Source organism: Tyto alba, unplaced genomic scaffold, assembly GCF_018691265.1.
Source record: "Tyto alba isolate M040663 unplaced genomic scaffold, T.alba_DEE_v4.0 Super-Scaffold_27, whole genome shotgun sequence".
Classification (NCBI taxonomy): Eukaryota; Metazoa; Chordata; class Aves; order Strigiformes; family Tytonidae; genus Tyto; species Tyto alba.
This window is the reverse complement of record NW_024881301.1, coordinates 21663614-21682463: the sequence shown is the minus strand read 5'-3', so window position 1 is coordinate 21682463 and position 18850 is coordinate 21663614. Positions and strand designations below refer to the sequence as shown.

Sequence of the window (18850 nt, the reverse complement as noted above, 5' to 3'; positions counted from 1 at the left end):
CTGCCGCCGGGGCTTCCGCCGCGCCGCGGGGCGGCCATGGAGGGGACGGAGGGGCGGCGGGGGCAAGAGGGGGAAGAGAGGGGCGAGGCGGCCCGGCGGCCGCAAGCGGGAGAGCTTTTGCCGCCGGCGCCGGCGGTGGAGAAGGAGGAGGAGAAGGAAGAAGAAGACGAAGAGGCGTTACACCTCGCCAAGCGGAGGAGGGTGCTGTGCTCCCAGTTCGCCGCCATCACCAGCAGCGACGAGGCGGTGGCGCGCAGCTTCTTGGCCGGCAGCGACTGGCACATGCAGGTACGCCTGGGGGGCGGCGGCGGGGTTGCGGGGTGCCGCTCCCCCCCCCCCCCCCCCACTCCCTGCCATCCGCCTCTGTGTTTCAGAGGGCGCTGAACGCCTATTTCGAGCCGCCGCTGGAGAAGGGGGAGGCGGCGGCGTCCTGCGCGGGGCCCGGCGGCTGGTAGGTGACCCCCCCCGGGGTGCGATGGGGCGAGGGGAGGGGGGTTCCGATCCTCCCCGCACACGGGCAGGGTCCCCTCGGCGGGAAGGGGCGGGGGTCTCCGGCCCCGGGGGGAGCCATCTCCCGGGTGGCTGCGCTCCCCTCCGCCTGGCTCCGCGCCTCGGCTGCCCGGTGGCGAGGCGGGGGGATCCCGGTCCTCCCATACACGTTCCCGCCGTGGTTCCCGCTGTTTCCCGAGGCTGCCCCCGTGGAGGGGAATAGGCAGCTCCTCTTGAGAGGCTGTCAGGGCTGCCGGCTGTGCTTTCCCTCAGCGGATGCTTCCCCCACCTTCCTCTGGCTGAGCAGTTTGTGAGCCTTTCCGAGAAGGGGCAAAGTCGTTTTCTCTTCATTGGCTTGTCTTGTGCGGCAATACACACGCAGATTTTACAGTACCCACACATGTTTGTGTATGCGTAAACTGTGCATGTATGTCCCATGCTAGATGTATGTCTGTTTATATTTCTATAAATAAAATTGGCATGTACATGCGCACCTTGTTAAATGTACCTGTGGCAGTTAGGATCTAAGATCTGTGTTATACATACACAGACCATTTCACAGCATACCTGTAGGGCATGCTAAGGGTGTTGAACTGCATGTAGAATTGAGCTTTTACAGATCCCTTCCATTCATAGTCCTGAGGGAAGCATTTTTTCCTATAGACTTATTTATTACAGGCTTGCATGTTATATAGAAGAGCCCTTATGATCTTTGCAGTTATGAATAAGCTGTATTTGTAACAGCACACCTGTTTTTGCTTGATATGTATGAACAAATGCAAGCCTGCTCAACACTGGTCTCTAGGTAGTCCATATTCTTATCTGTGTCAAACTGGCAACACCGTTTTCTTTTGCATCATCTATCTGTCTTTGCAGTGTGGGTTCTGTCTTGAACAGCTGTATTCAGGATGTGTTGGGAGGGAGGACTGTTCGAAGACCTCCCAGTCAGGGGACAATCACTGCTGACCACACAGACTTTCATATTTAATCTCATAGTCCTTCAGGTTACAGTATAAATATAAAAAATAATCATGGAAATATTGGAGGCATATACCATGTTATTTACCTACTTAAATGTCCTTTAGCTTCCTCTCATTTGTCTGCTTTTCTGTTCAGTTTAGATTACATTCATGTTCACGGTAGCAGAATCTTGCATTGTTTGGGCAGTGCTAAGTATAAAACCAGTACTAAGTTCTAGGGAATAGATTTGGTTTAGTTCATGGCCTTATTTTCATGGGTGCATACGCATTCTGTGTTTAAAACAAATCTCTAGCATCCCAACTGTGTAAAAATAGTTTGTCTAGTCTTAGCTATACTCCTTAATGTGTTTTGTTACAGACTCAAGGAATTTACATTCGGTCAGTGTTGTGGTTTAACCCCAGTGGGCAGCTCAGCCCCACACAGCCACTTACTCACTTCTCCCCAGTGGGATGGGGGAAAGAATTGGAAGGGTAAAAGTGTGAAAACTAAGGGGTTGCGATAGAGACCTTTTAATAGCCAAAGCAAAAGCTGTGTGTGCAACCAAAGCAAAACATGGAATTCATGCACCACTTTCCGTGGGCAGGCGGGTGCTCAGCCGTTTCCAGGAGAGCCAGGCTCCATCACACGTAATGGGGACTGGAGACAAACGCCATAACCCTGAATGTCCCCCCTTCCTCCCCCTTTCCCCCGGCTTTTGTTGCTGAGCACAGTGTCACAGGCTATGGGATGTCCCTTTGGTCAGTTGGAGTCAGCTGCCCCGGTGTCCCCTCCCAGCCTCCTGCCCACCCCCAGCCCACTCGCTGGCAGGGCACCAGGAGAAGCAGAGAAGGCCCAGACACTGTGTAAGCCCTGCTCACAACAGCTGACACACCCCTGTGATATCAATGCTGTTTTAGTCACAAGTCCAAAACGCAGCGCCATATGAGGTGCTATGAAGAAAATTAACCAGCACAACCATGTGTTAGCAGGTAAAGTAGTTCTCGTTAGCAACACAGTCCTCAAATGGTTACTGGAGTGGGCACTCAAACTTTGACAGTGCTGTTTAGCCTTTCTCAGATCAACAGTGTAGACGAAGCCTGTGTTTTTGAGGTGGGCTTTGAAGTGAATATTCCCCCTCAAAAAAGGACTATTGGTTTGTCGCAGAGTGAGTTTGCACATGTACCTCTCCAGAGGGTTTGGCAATTGGAAGAATTTCACCTGTACTACAAAGATGGGCACATAAAAGCAAGTCCTGGCTGCAGTTCTTTATATATTCTTGGAGGTGTTTGAAAAACTAATACATACAGCCTGCCTCTAGCCTGGGGAAAGAGTTGAATTACTCAAGTGCTTTGGATTACATTGGTTGCTGTCTGATTAACTTGAATCAGAATGGTAAGTGTTACCTTGTGTCTATAAGGAGGAGGAAAAACTACTTACTTCACCTCACTGCAAGGCTCTGTATGACTGAAGCCTGTATGTTTTAGTTACTGCGCTTTTAAATTATGTTGAGATCAATAAATGTTAATTTATTTATTGAGGAAGTTTTATATGTCCATCTGTAAGTTGTGATGGGTCTAAAACATCTTTCTTTACTAGATAAGGGAGGTAATTGCAGGAAAAATAGTATTGTGCATGTTGACAAACAAGTAAACTCTCTCTTTAGTATTGACCTCACAGCAGATGCAACTACTAGTAATGCTGGTGTCAGTAGTACAGACTCGAGGCCACAAGAAGATGACAGCAGCTTCTCACTGATAACCTGGAATATTGATGGGCTGGATCTAGGAAATCTAAAAGAACGAGCTAGAGGAATCTGTTCTTACCTGGCATTGTAAGTGTAGCTTCATCTTTGTATTATCATGTACCCAGCTTTAAAGGAGAAAGCAAACTTTGTGTTTTATATATTTACAAATCTTCATGCCTAGATTATCTTAATGGCAGATGCAACAATACAAATACTAAAGAGCTGAATAAAAGTCGATATACTGGTTGGAAGAGGTGTGAACCTATGTAGCATCCTGAAGGTTAAATATGTTGCAATGGCTACTTTAAAAAGCTTTTTTATAATTAATGATATTGTTCAAGTTGCAGTCATACATCAAGAGCATACTTCATACTTCCATCCTGTACATGAGAGGAGGGTGAAACTGAAAGAAACTTGACTCAGTCCAGTAGTATGAATGACTAGAGCAAGTTGTTTGAAATGACAAAAAGTATTTTTTAAAGAAATGTGAATAGTGGCTCTCTTGCCACTACTGTTACGTGCCTGTCAAAAAAGAAAATGTGCAGGGTAAGATAAAAGCAATAGAATCTGTGATATTCCTTTTATGGTTCTACCAGTGGAAGCCTCCCATGAATATATTTATAAGCAATTTAATAATTACCTAAATTGATTTAATACAGTAATTTATCAGTGTAAATTAAATGATATAAGTGATAATTTAAATTGCTCTTAAAGCAGCAGAAACCCCTTAACTAAATCAAATTTCACTTGATTTTGTTAATCTGGAATGACAGTATTTTTCTTCTGTAGATAAGGTCTTACATGTTTAGAGCAGATCTATCCAGCAGTGTAGGAAGAATAAGGACAGCTGTAAAGTCATGCCTAAATCAGCATTTTCAGGACTGCTGCCCCACATGAACTGTTACTGATTGCACACCTTTAAGAAATAAAAGAGCTTGTCATCAGTGAGACTGGAGAAAAAGAATGACAGGTTAGCTGAAGAGATCTGTTGTAAGGGAATGAGGTGACGGTTGGAATTTCCTGGAGAACTTGGATGTTGCAGAACATGTTCCAAAGCTGCTTTGCAGCTGTTTAAGTTGAATTCCTTGTGCATGTAGTATATGAAACTTGTGCAAATATTTGCAAGATCAAGGTATAAGGAAGTCATGCATTTTACTACATGTCAGTTCCATGTCCATAATAATTATTGTTTCCTCCCTTTTAACAATGGCGATATGTCTACATGCTCCTAAATGTAATGGAAAGAGTTTTTTCTTTTTTTAAAAAACAGATTCCTACAATATCTATGAAGATGAGCACAAGGTGTACCTGAAATACCTGACACTGTTCTGTTTGGTCTCAGAGTGTAACCATACTGCCTTTCAGTTGTTAATTCAAAAACTTCTCTTGCCAATTTCAGATACAGTCCAGATGTCGTGTTTTTACAAGAGGTTGTCCCACCACATCTCTGTCTTCTACAGATGAGAGCAGGCAGTTACACTATTATTCCAGGTAAGAAATAACCCTCAGTTTCTAAAGACAGAAACTGGAAAAAGTAAGTTTGCTTTTATTCTGTCTGCCTTGCCAAAATCTGTGACCGTTCGTAGGAATGAAAAGAGTAAAGTCGAGAAGGAAGCACTTAAATTACTTTCTGTGTTTTGATACAAGGGTATAGTTGGATGCAAATCATGCATGTGAAAAACTTGCGTGCCTGGTGGTTTCCTTTGTACTTTTTAAAAGACTGATATGAAGGGTAGCCAAAAAAGTGCCAAAGATAAGTAATTTCTTAAATATTTGCATTTTTAAAAATCTGAAAAAATCACACCACTATTGCGAAATTTTTTACTAATGACTTTGTACATCTTACAAATTACTGTGATTCTCCCAGATCATGGTAAAAAGGTCTCTTTCAGAACCTCTTTATGGCACGGCAGAAGATATCCTCAACCATTTCTTTCTTTGTTCCTCTTTAGGTAACATAGATGGCTATTTCACTGTCATAATGTTGAAGAAATCAAGAGTGAAGCTACTGAAACACGAGATAATACCTTTTCCAACAACCTCCATGATGAGGAACCTTTTGGTTGTGCATGTGAGTGAGTCAGTGTGTACTAAACAAAAAACCCCAGAAAAAGCTGGACGACAGAAACAGCAGAGGCAGCTCAAACAGCAGAAAAACTTCTCCAAACATACAAACCCAGTCGCATTTGATACTAACAAACTTAAATCTTTTATCTAAGTTACTGGCCATGCTTTGTATTCAAGTCTCATAATATCTGAAAACAAAACTAAAAGCCTGTTATCTTCCTGTAAGCCACTTTTCTTCATTGCAAAACTAATATTAACCAGAGCTCTGTCATTCAATAATTTACTTTGTGATTAGATTTTGTCTTCAAACTTCTGATCATGATGTAGTTAGTAACATTACCTCTTTGTTTCACGCACAGGTGAGCATATCTGGTAATGAACTTTGCCTTATGACCTCTCATCTGGAGAGCACTAAAAATCACTCTAAGGAGCGTATAAAGCAACTGCAAATCGTGTTAAACAAAATGCAGAAGGAATCTGAGTCTACCACCGTTATATTCGGAGGCGACACAAACCTCAGGGACAGTGAGGTAAACAGAAATAAGCAACCTCATTATTTTGTGAAGGTATTCCAACAAAATCTTCTCAGGCTTTTCTGTTGTCTTTATGAGAAATGACTTGCTTACACAGAACAGAGATATGCAACATTTATTCTTAAAAAGTGGAAGCGTGACTAAGTAGAAGCTTCAGCATTGCCATGCTGAGGCGTTGTTATAGCTGAGGTGATGTTTATGAAGAGCTCCACCCACCCACAATAACAAAATGCTTTATTGGCAATATTAATGTCTGAAAAGATGCGGGGATAGTTGATGAAGTTTTGACTTCGAACACATCTTCTCATTTTGAGAACCTGATCTTTACTTGCTCAGCTCTCTGATTCTCAGAGAGTTAATGCTTGTAGAATCAATGAAAGAAGAGGATGCTCTGGAGAAATAGATCTTGGGAGTTTAAAATTAAAACCACATCATCAAGACATTAAAAATTAGAAGTAATTTTTGGCTGCTGATCCTAAAAGTGAAATTTGTGCATCATTACTAAAAGGTCAGTGTTTCGTCTTTCCCTATTGTGAAATTTCATTGCAGTGAACTGGAACGAGATTGTTTCAGAGAACATGATCTTGAGCCCCATACCTCAAAATTTGAGAGCTGAACATTTATTTTTGTAACATGTTTTGGATTTAGAAAGTGCTACAGGAGTTGGTCATGCTTTAGAGTATCCCGAGAAATGCCACAGTTTAAAAATGTCTCCAGTATCTTTGTTTTTAATAACTCATGTTTTGCAGAAAAAAAGTGATACTGTGACAACTCAGTTCTGGTTTTGAAAGTAAAATTTGTGAATTCAGTGTCTTGTGGATTTTCTCCCCCTCCACTTCTACTTTCAGGTTACTAAACTAGGTAACTTACCTAACAACATTACGGATATCTGGGAGTTTTTGGGTAAACCTCAACACTGCCGCTATACTTGGGACACCCACTCCAATACCAACCTGGATGCAGGGTACAAGTGCAAGATGAGGTTTGACCGCATTTACTTTCGGCCTGCAGCAGACGGGGGACAGATTATTCCACGAAGTATGGACCTAATTGGATTGGAAAAACTAGACTGTGGCAGATTCCCTAGTGATCACTGGGGTCTTCTGTGTAACTTTGATATTATATTATAAAAAAAAGAAAAAGAGCTTGCATTGTTAGTTTTTAGGTGATCTGTTCTTGTTTTTACAAAATTTTACTCTCTCAGTTTAAGTAGGATGTATTTAAATTTTCAACCTTTGCACATTCTCTGCTCTTGACAGACTGGAATGGCTTTTTTTCAGGCCAGGGTTCCCTTTTCCTCATTGTATGCACATGTTCTTGAATCATGTTTTTAAATATTTATTTTTTAACAATGTATGCAAATACAAAAATTCTGTTTTTAAAATGCAAGGAAAAACCTGTAAGTACAATTCAAAAGCATACTCAGTGGTTTAAAAGACACTTATTTTGGCATGTATTATAATATCATAATAAATGCTGCTATTTCTATTTTAAGAATACTTTTATTATGGCTGCTTTGTTTCTTTTGTAAACATTTTCATCGTCATTTACAACTCTGTCTTTTGTAGGGGTTTTTTTACTGGCTTCTGAAGTTTGTGTTGTACATATGTATGCCTTCAGGCAAGACAGTAGAGGAGCTCAGGAAAGAATGACGAGATTCTCAGAGAATAAGGGTTTCTTAAGAACTGAACTAATATTGAACAGATTTAAGAATGATATACCTTCTATTTGACAAGAAAAGGATAGAGGCAGATGCATGGAAGTTGTTCGCTTGGAATGGTGTATACCTTACTTTGTATTTATTAACCTTTATATGAGTTGCAGATTAAAACATGTTATCTTACCAGCAAGCTTCTAGAAACAATGCTTTTAGACTGCTGTGCAAAGCCTGAGCTGCTCAGGGTCTCACTGACTTTGTAAAAGACCAAACAGACTTTCTTACTCAAAGAAGTCTGTAATCAGTCTCACAGAAGCTTTGTTTTATAGATGTGCAGAGCACTAAGCTGATTTAAAACGGAAAGTCTCCTTCTGACATGAAGTTCAATGCCCAGGGAGATTGCTTACTGATTACCCTTATGGGCCAACCCAACTTGATTTGGAGAAATTAATTTATGGCAAATTAATACAGATATTTAATTACCAATGCAGGTATTGGGAAGCGAGATGATGAACATTAAAATACTCTTTTTCTCGCTCCTTTCCCTGGCTCAGTGTCACTCCAGGCTCCTCTCCTCCCCCTTGTTGTCACTGCAGGTGGCACTCTGTCCCTTCAGCACGGCAAGGAGCGGCACAGGAGGGGGATATGGTCGGTGGGCACACAGACGTGCCCCGGGGCCGTGCTCGCCCTCTCCCACTTTTGTGTGTCCTCTCCGTGGGCTCAGTCAGTATGTGCTCTGCCATAGAGCACCTCCTCCTCCTCCTCCTCTGACCTTGGTGTTTCTTCTGCTGTTCCTCAACTCTTTTTTCCCTCCTCCTCTGCCTGCCCAGCATTTTCTGCCCTTTCTTACACACACTTTTCATGAGGCACCAGCACCGCCCTGGCTGTGGGGCTCAGCCGTGCCCTGCGGTGGGTCGGCTGGCGCCGGCCGTGTCTGGCACAGGGCAGCCCCGGCCTCTCCTCACAGCGGCCGCCCTGCAGCCCCTGCTGCCAGGGCCTGGGCACCGGCACCCACTGCAACTTTTTAAAAAAAAAGTATCTTTTCACACTGGCAAACACTAATGGCATCCCCCCTGCAGCCCTTCCCAGCAAGGTGAACTCCACTGGCTCCATTACTGCTTAGCATAACATGGCTGCCTGCATGCTCTGACCAGCAATGTGCAGGGAAGGAAGTATGCCCAAACATTGCCCTTCCCGCCTCTGTCTTGCACCCTGAAAACACAGTGAGTGGGGCTTGGCATGATACCAGGCAGCAAAAGACAAATTTGTGGATCACTATTCTGGAACAGTCAGAATCCTCAACCAGCTCCTCCTTCTCCCAGGAGCAGGGAAGTCTCCTGAGGTAGATGCAGTTTTCCCTTGGTGCAACAGGAGGCCTAGGTGACCTTACCAAACAAGCTAATAAGCCCCAGGAGGTTAATTCATCTCCACAGAAATCAGCTGCAGAAATCTCCGGTTCTGCTGTTACTCCTTTAAACATCAAGCCTCAAATTCCTTTTTACTAAAGGTAGAAGAGGCCAGCCTGTTTTGGGAAGGATGTCCAAATCTTTGTGTCCTGTTCACACTCAGCATATTCTGTTATTTTGTAGTTACTCAGCTTCAAAAACAAGAGGGAGAAGTCACTGATACTTTTTTTTTAACTCGTGTTGGACCCGTGATCTCTTCTTTCTATTCCCAAACAAATAGTTGTGTAAAAAAGTGAACAATATCTACAACTGCCAGGACTTTCCTTCCAGGTTTAAAATGGGGCTGGCGCAATTACACTTTCTGGCTTGCCTCATGCTCTCTTCTTCCTCACCAAGAGCCTTCGAAGAGATGTCAGGGTGTTTGTTTTCACCACTTAGACCTCCTCCCCCTCCCCAGCAGTTACAGCCAGAGGATTTGTGGCGGAGATGAAGGCAGGGGATAACGGCTTAACTTTCCTAAAGGTGTTGGAGAAGCTGAAAGAGCAATGTGATACCTGTGAACTAAGATTATTAGAAAGTAGATATTTGTGGAATAGAATTATTAAGATCAATTTAAGATGTTTTAACCATTTAACAATTGTGCTGCAGAACAAATTCTGATCTTTTGAGGAATAGTTGGAATAACTGTAGGATAGGCAACTCATAAATAATCTTACTGGAGATGGTTTGGCCTTGTAGTGGCAGGTGCAAAGAACCATAGAGAAGCTGCAAATTAGCAATAAAACCAGACCAAGCCAGCCTCAAAGAACAAGATATACATGACCACAGGACTGAGTTTGCGCAAAAGTAAGGGTCAACTGGTGGATACAGTGAAGAAGACTACGAGCCTTCATCTGAAGACCCCCAACAACCACCTGAAGACTCCAACAGACATGCGCAAGAGACATTAACATGCTAAATGAGTTCCCGGAAAAGTTATGAATATGATAAAAATGCAATGAATATGTATGATTAAGGTAGTATAAATGCTTTTTGATTTCATCTCACACACATACATTAGGAGGAGCTATCCCCCTGTGTGTCTGGCACTGTAATAAACAATGCCTGCTTTCTAAAACTCCAAAATTGAGTCTTAGAGAGTGAATTAATTACCACTTTCCGGTAACAAACTCATGCTTCATCATAAGAAACACCAGTTTATGTGGCTTTCTGTATTATGGCTGCTTCTGTGTATGTGGCTGCGCCTTCTGAACTATTTTGGAAGATATGTAAAAAACTGATTGTGTTCTGTTTGTAATTTGAGGAAGAAAGAACAGGGAAAAAAAGGGATTTTGAGCAGTCTTTGACTTAGCTCAATGTCTAAACTCCAGTCGCAACTCAAGCATTGACTAACTGTTCCCTCCTCTGATCAGCAGTCTTTCTTAACTTCTGAAATAGATCGTGAGTGGGGACATAATATTTCTATTAGGAACAAGCAAAGACGTAACACCCTGTAAGGGCAAATTATTTTTTCTAATTATAAGAGATAGGCAAGAAGAATTCAGCGCAATTAGTAGTTAGTCATTCTTTCAGAGTGAGGAAATTATGCATACAGCCTTTAAAACTCTTCTTGTACTACAGAAAGAGTGATAATACTTAAATACATTTAAGAAGACATAAATGCTAAATGTTTTACTGACTACTGGATGTGAAGCAATGCATCTTTAATTAAATATACTTGAAACCACTAACAAGCATCCAAATTGCTGACAATCAAGAGCAGTCAGAGCCCTTAAATTAATTTGCCTCTTAATTTAATCAGTGATGTAAAAGGTAAAATACCTGCTGAGTGCAGCAACTAAAACTTAAAGGGATAGAAACAACAAAGTTAAACTAAGCAAAAGATTTCTTGGCCCACAACGTGTAATTTGTTTTCCTGATTCGGTAACATAATATAAGTGCATCAATACATCCTGAAGGACTTACATGACAATGTGAATGTGAGAAAATACACTAATTCTCTCCTAAAAATAATCAACAGCAACAACAGACTGTGTGGAAATCATATACTATTGGAGGCATCATGCTATTAATACTTTGACTTGGCTATCAAGAGAAGCAATTTCTTCTGAGAATCAAGCCATTCTTAAACATTTGTACATCAGAAGAACCTGAACTTACTAAAAGAAAAGAGATATACATAAAAGAAAGTAAAGAAATGTTAAATATCTGAGGAGGTAAATAATAAATAGAGGGATTTTAAAAAATGGGAAAAATAGTAGTAGGTAAACCCACAGTAACAGCAGAAAACTACATTATCATGATTGAAAATATACATCTAAAGAATATGTATGCCCTTGACTGTAGGGAGTAATCTGAAACTATAACTTACAAAAATTTGTTTTACAAAGAAGTGGTGAATGAAAGGTTAAAGCTATAAACATCATACATCATATACAGGTTTTCAAGTCAGTTTGATACATGAGCAGACAAGACATATCAAGAATTACTAGATCAAAATACAAACATGATAACCTGTATTATGGCAACACCTGCAGAGCCTATTGTTATGGTTGCTATACAAAATAAAAGAATAATTACACAGAAACAGGATGGGAAATGTTTTGATGAGCGAATGGCATGATTTGCAGTTGTATCAGCTCAGCATGGTTGAAAAACTCCACAAAGGTTGCGTTATCACTTCTGCATATCTAAATGTGGTTTTACCCTATGGCAGGCAATCCTGTACAAAATCCCGCTGAAGGCGCAGTGCCTGTGGGTGCTGTCTGGAAATACCCGCCACGTGTTAACCCCACACAGGGGTTACAGAGTGACATCACTTAACTTCATTAGGGTGAATTTCCCAGGTTTTTGTTCACTAAGAGTATAATAAAGACTCATTAATGAAGATTATTAAACAATGTATTTTTATTCTTGGAGACGAGGCTTATTGTGTAACATCAGCTCAGAGAAAACAGACTCCCAGCAACTGAGAATCCATCAGTGAAATACTGTCACTTCAGTACTGGCTGAGAAAATAGGAGACTTAAATGGGAGGTGCAGTAGGCAGCAGTGTTGCTAAATTACAATAACTGAAATGTAAGTAATACTGTATCTGCAACAACCCTCAATCAAATCACTAGTGTTATCTTTATTTGTGTATTTATGCACATATGACAAGAAATTGGCCTACTCCTCCTACCAAGGAGATATAGAACTACAGTTTTGACCAAGGAAAAGGATAAGAGTATTTGTCTGCCCTGATGAAGGATAGCACAATGATGGAAGAGAGAAAGGAAGGATTACACCATGTCATTCCAACATTGTGTTCTATTAGATTTCCTGATGCTGTTACTGGTGGGGCAGAGAAGCTAAGGAAAACCTACTCAGGAAACTTTTGTTGAGGCAGAAGCTTTAGCTAGACGTGGTAGCAGGTATTACATGCAAGTACAACTGACAGTGCTGGACAAATATGGTCAAGAAAGGGAACTCACCTCGTGGCTTTCAAAAATTCTCCCAATTATTGAAGAATCAGGAAAAGATCTGTCTCAGATGCCCTGGAGGTGCATACAACCCTCTTTTTTAGTGTTGGCAGACACTTCCTTGAACTGGAACGGGTCAAGATTTTTACCCACTTAAGATGGGGAGGTGGGGAAAAAGAGTATTTCAGGAAAAGCACAACAATCTAACAAAGGTTTGGTAAGCAAACTAGTGCATCTCCCAGACCTATTTGGAATAGATGTCACGTGAAAAAATTCAAAGCAGCTGGGTGAGTTGGGAACAAGCTGGTGAGAAGGGGAGGGAGAGCAGGGTGCCCGCAGGGCTGTGCCACCCCCATGCAACGGGAAGAACCTCCCTGCACGCTGCAGTAACGTCATGCCTTGAGTCAGGGCTTCCCTGCCACCAGCACCAAGTGGGGCTGGTGTGGGTTAGGGTGAGGGTTAGGTTTATGGTTAGGGTTAGGGCTAACCCTAAACCTAGTCCTAACCCTAATCCTGGCTGATGACAGCTCCACAGGGCTTTCGTCTGACCCACTGACTGCACCTACTGCAGAAAGGAGCTGGAGCTAGCCAGATCAACACTTACCTAGTAGGCTACGTTTTGAAGCTTTAGTGGTCTTTAGGTAGCACTACAGCACACTCAGCCTATTAATTCACCTGTGTTAAACCTATTAGCTCATCAGTGTTATAAAAGGCAAGAACTGGCTCAGCAAGGAAATACCATCTTAGTCTCAGCTGTCTGTGGTAATCCTGCTTTCTTGGTCGGCTCCTCCATTTCATAGCATTTCTGGAGTTCGCAGACAGTGAGTAGGCAATAGGTGCTGCTGCTAGGTTTCTCGAGTTGGAACTGTTTGCTCCGACACCTTTGTGTTTGCATGGGACTACCTGCATCCTGTTAGTTCAACGGAGAAGGAAGTCTGTGTGCGAGGAAGTCCAAGGCACTGGACCAGCTACTGCTGTGGAAAGAAAGCAAACAGGGACAATTTCTGCTTTCATCTTTTCCCCCTGCTTTCACTAAGATGGTGGGAGGTACCTCCTGACAGGATGAGGAGAGGGCTTATCTCCCGTAGCCTGTGCTGCACCAAGGAGCCTTTTGCATACTTGCACAGATGGTTCAAAAAGCGCTAGCACTGAGTTTACAAGTGAATATTCTTTCCTTCAGAAGAAATTAAAAAAATCTGTACAGCTATATCTGGTGCTTTTACAGTTAGTAAAATTAGGAACTCAGAACCATGCAAATCATTGGAGGACAATCATCTTCCCCCAGTGGGTCTGTAAATCAACCCTTGGTGCTGACAGGAGGGGCTGCAAGACATGAAAAATTGGGTTACCTCACAAAGGAAAGATAGACAGACTTCCTCTGTCCACGCACACTTCCTCTTCAAAGACAAGCAGTCTTGGTCAACATCAGAAAAAATATAACATTCTCACTGATCCTTTTGTGTTGTTATTAGAATAATTGTTTTTACCTCAAATAAGCAAGCTTGAGCTTCTGTACGTCTGGACTAAACATGGAAATCACAGAATATGAGGAATCAAAACTGACATAACATGGTGTGAAAAAATATTTTAAAAAATGCAATCAGACAATTCCTTGAGGCTCCTTCATATATATCCACAAGCAATCCAATATTACAGTTCAAGTACATGAGTTACTGGCTCCTTGTACCAAGGGAGATTTGAGTAGCTTCAGGAAATGTCATACAGTCTGTCGTTAAAAATTGGTAAGGTGGGAATCAGAAGGAAAGTAAAAAGAGGAGGTAAAAACAGCTGTGTGCTGAAGAAATGACATTTTTACATCTTTAGAACACATTTTTTTTTTCAGTCGTCCTGTAGCACCTGCAAAATACCATTTTTCTGAGTCAAGCATTGTCAATTTATTAAAGACTAAGCAGAACTCAGCAACTGATGGGATCAGCCATAAAGGTGACCTAGTTATAAAGGGAAAACCACAGAACAGAAGAAGATGCCTGCTGAAATACTGACAGGGAAAATGCATGCCAGCCTGGAAACCAGGAGCATCCTTGAAAAGCACATCTGGCAATCTTTGAAGTGTGGCTAAGTACCAAGAAACTGGAGACATCCTGAGATACCATTGATAAGCACAGAACTAAGGAAGTGTAATAGCAATTTATCATCTGGAAAGGTGAAAAATAGTCTGGAAAAGGAGAGAAACATCCTGAGAAGGAAGGAATTGACAACTGCTGTTGCCTGTTCTACCTAGAAGAAAAGGAAAGCAATCTGGATAAAATAAAAATTGGTCTGAAAAAATAGAGACCATCATTATCTATTGGCTGTCCCAGGTGAAAAATGGTAATTAACAGCACTTATTGCTTGCTCTGCGTGGAGATGTCCTATGCTCCCTTCTGTCTCTACAGTATAAAAACTACTTAGTTTTTACCCAAAACGGAGCTTGTCTTTCTGAGAACTTCCCGTGCATGAACCCTCTTCTATGAGATTTTCTAGACAGACTGGACCCTTGCTTAGAACACCTGGCTGACTCCAGACTCTGACAGGATCATTGTTGAAGTGAACTCTTTTATTTTATTGGCCCCTCTCTGGACCTCCTGCTGAGAGAGACTGCAATTGAACCTGATTCTGGGATTCATTTGGTGAGTGCTGTACTGATAACACCTTGAATATATATAGGTATATATTTGTTGTATAGGTTAGGAAAATATGAACATCCTTGAACCGTTTTTGCTAATAATTTAATGAAATACCTACTGTTTAGTGCATGTATTGCAATACTTTTATACCCTCTGCTCGTTCTGCCACAGCAGTTACATGGCTCTGCTCCTAGGTCTGTGCTGATGTCCTCCACTATGCAGCTTCCAGACAAAGCTGTTTTGACAATCAAGACAGAGCATGGTGTCAAAAACCCTGTTCCCTCCCCTCACGGTAGGCAGCAGGATGCATCGTCCTCGGGTGCTGTGCTCCTTGTGCCAGGGCCTGCGCAGAGACTTTAAACTGTGAGACCGGCCAAGCGCAGCCTCGGGAGTCTGTGCCCCGGCAGCATCCTCGTCCTCAATGTGCTCGGGTGTGTGGGGGGGTTCTGTGCGTGGCTTTGGAGATGGTGTGTGGAAATTGTCCCTTCACTGAGGTATCTGGTTTTTGGGTTTGTCTTCAGAGTTCAGAGTGCTGTCAACCCCCATGAGATTAATAACATTAATACGTTTAGAAATCTGTACAGAATAACCACTTCCAAGGTGCCCAAAATGAAAATCTGCAGTGCTGTGCATCCTTGAAGTGCAACATCTATGATGCATTTATTGTCTTCTTAAAATTAGCAGTTACCCGCTGATCTGTTAACAGGATGAGGTTTTTCAGGTCTTATCAATAGCTGGAATCTGTTTGTGCTGGCCATAAAATTTTTCTAATATTTATGCGATAATTTTGGCCTGGCTTGGGTGATGTTACCCAATGTAGTGACATAATGACATCTTCATTCCTCTTCCACCACTGTCCCAAAAACTCTTAACAATTCTCTTTGCTTTTTTGCCTAATGATGAGAATCAAGCTGATTTTTCTTTCAAAGACCTAGCCACACTGACTCCCTAGTGATAAATTAGTCCAGCACTGCATAAATGCTTACAGCTATATATCCACAGGGACACTATTCTGCAACATGTCCTTGTTTTGGTCTGTCAGATAAAAGCTTATTTGATGGGCTGCAAAACAGTAACAAGTCAGGCAGGAAACTTTACTGGAGCAAATTTTCCATTGCACTTCAGCAGCTTTTGCCGTGTGCTTTTGCTTTTGAGGAAAATGCTACTTTATTGATGTCTTTCTTTGAGGAATGCCCATAAGCACAGGGAAAGTGCCAGGTCAGTGAAAACTTGAAGCAGGTTTTGGATTGGGGTTGGAGAAATTCCCTTCTACAAGCAATGGATTACAACTTGACGCTGCAAGACTGTTGCCTTTCTGGTGTTTGGAGAGTAGAGGAACCATTATTCTCATCTTTCCTGCTTTTACAGAAAAGTAACTGTTAAAGTAATAGGGGTCATTCACATTATATGTGCAATGTGTTTTCCATAGACCACCTGCTCCACTGATTTGCTGTCTGGGATAGATGGTTAAAAGTTACCCATCTATCTAAAAGTTCCCCCCACATCTGGGTGGCTTAGCTGGGCACTACACATGCTCCGTATTGTAGTATTACCTGCTGTTACAGAACGTTCTGGGGAGAACATGGGCACTGAGTGAAGTGAAATGTTTTTTATTTCATTGCAAGGAAGGGTAGTTTATCAGGACTGTAAGGTCAGGCTGGCAAAGAAAATAACTTTCTGTGATAGGCTTCTGTTAATAAACTTTGCATGTTTTCTCCCCTCCAGAAAATGGGGCAGGCAAAAAAGGGACCTTTTTGCAATCTAATTTTCCAGGCCAAAAGGTAGTCTGAATGACCTAATTCTCAATATTCTACAGAACCAAGGTGAAGTACAAATTGTAGAGGATCCTGTAATTCTGTTTCAATGGATCAGATTCTCAGGCAGTGTCCTTCGGTTGAGACTTTCCAGATAAGTAAACTCAACTCAGTTGAAAACAAAATGCTACTTTCTAAAACGTTGTTTTTGCGATGTATTTTTGGTCTGATGGGAGCTTGGTAGATTTTTTCTGTCTGCTTGAGGCCTACTGAGCTGCCTGTACCATACTCTATCAATGCTCAGTTCTTTATGTCTCTAAGAATAAAATACTGCAGTTTCTCCCATTGACTGACTGAAATAAAATAATCTATGATGCATGAACAAGTCTGAATGAAATAATAATATCCTTAGCAGTGAAAACTGGATTGGTAATACAATAATTGATCAGATTTATTGCCAGCTCCTTGGACTAGTCTGCTGAAACAGCCTGCTATTTTATTTAATCTCATATCAGAGGAATTACTAGCTGGTAATCCACCTTTAAATATAATTTAGAATGATGGATGAAAGTGTCAGTTTTTCCAGCATAATCAATCCATATCTCATTAGCACATATTATTTATGATTCTTATAATGGGACCTGCAGGGGCTTCCAGGGGAAAATGGAGACATCAGCTGTTGCTGAAATGAGATGAGATATACTGTATTATGAGTTAATAACTGCATATAAAAAAATACTTGCCCACAGTATCGATTGTCCTTTGCCATTTTGCAAATGAATCACGTGCCTTGGCTTTACCTCTTACTGCGTATAGTAGCTCTTCCTTCTATTCATTTTGTCACTAATAATTCAGTGATAAAAAACATTAAAAAGCATATAAGAAAGACCATTTTGCAAATTATTTCTAAGACATGGTGTGGAGAAAAGTCTTTGAATATAAAGTAATAAGAAACACTTTATTGCTCTATTGCTGTTTGCTAAGGACTTTGGGCACTTTTTCCCCCCTCAGTCCCTATGCAGATAAATTGATACATTTCTTCAACTGCAGGACAGTTGCATTTAAAGGATATTCTGTACTGTATGCTGCCTCAAAGATGAATGAAAAGCAAACCTTGATTCACAGGCTTAATGCAGATGATGGTGCAGCAGTAGTCATGGTCAAAATGTCAACTGTTCCTTCAGTTAAACTACACTTCAGAATCATTTTATGCTTCAGCTCATGAACACCAATAAAGGAAAATGAGTAGTAAATGACTGACAAAAAAACAACTCATATTTCAGATGAAAATGAAGACAAAACGTAGCTTTGGTTTGCTTGTGGAATTCGTATTGACTGCATCATTGGTAGAAGGGAGTTGGATCAATAGTTGGCTGGCTGCAGGAAACAGCTCCTGTCCATTCAGCAGCCAATGAAAAAGAAAAACTGTCGTTACCAGGTTATCTTCATTACACCAGACCAATGGTAAATGTATATACTGGTCAGCTGGGGGTGCTTCAAATTTCTGGTTCTGTTTGTGCTCTGAGCACAATGTGCTCACAAATTATTTGTTTATAGCCATGAAACACCTTCAGTGTTAACCTCTGTTATTATTTTTATAGGTAAACCATAACCAGAAACTTTCTCTTAAGACTACTTTACTCACTCAGAATTTCTTAAAAAAGGGCCTATCAAAACTTATCTTTATTCCTGCTGAAGAAGAATCTGCTAGCAGCTTTTGACTGTTGTTGTTGAAGCTTGACGGAAAGATTTACTGCATATCCTTCAGTAAGTTATTGGAGGGTATTCCTACTTTATTACAAACATTTCTGAGCTTATTTGATCAAAGACAACTGCTGGCTGTGAAGGGAAAACAAACACTCCATACAAGCTGTTAGCTTTCCAGGCGGCAGCTTATACGTACGGCAAATGATGCATACAGCACAGTGATCTTGTATTTTGCCCCACCCTAGAACTGCAGAGCAGAGACATTTTACTTCTTTTCAGTGTTCTGTAATTCATATAGCTTCACCCTAGCGTATGCAAGGTGAGCATCTGTGTACACAAGACAGTAATTTTGGCTTTGTTGGTGTGTGGTTCTTTGAAGAATAGATTTTCAGAGCACAGCACAGATTTAAAAAATGTTAATACCTACACATCTAAAGTAGGAGAA

At 41.5% G+C, this 18850-nt stretch overlaps 1 protein-coding gene across 1 annotated transcript; it reads left to right on the top strand.

Annotated features, from left to right (window-relative positions):
- The first annotated feature begins 36 nt into the window (after nucleotides 1-36).
- Nucleotides 37-7643, top strand: TDP2 (tyrosyl-DNA phosphodiesterase 2). Its single transcript, XM_042797869.1, has 7 exons — nucleotides 37-288; nucleotides 375-451; nucleotides 3113-3280; nucleotides 4593-4684; nucleotides 5146-5264; nucleotides 5620-5790; nucleotides 6642-7643. Exons 1-7 carry the CDS (start codon nucleotides 37-39, stop codon nucleotides 6921-6923), a joined length of 1161 nt encoding a protein of 386 aa, XP_042653803.1. The 3' UTR covers nucleotides 6924-7643.
- Nucleotides 7644-18850: the final 11207 nt, after the last annotated feature.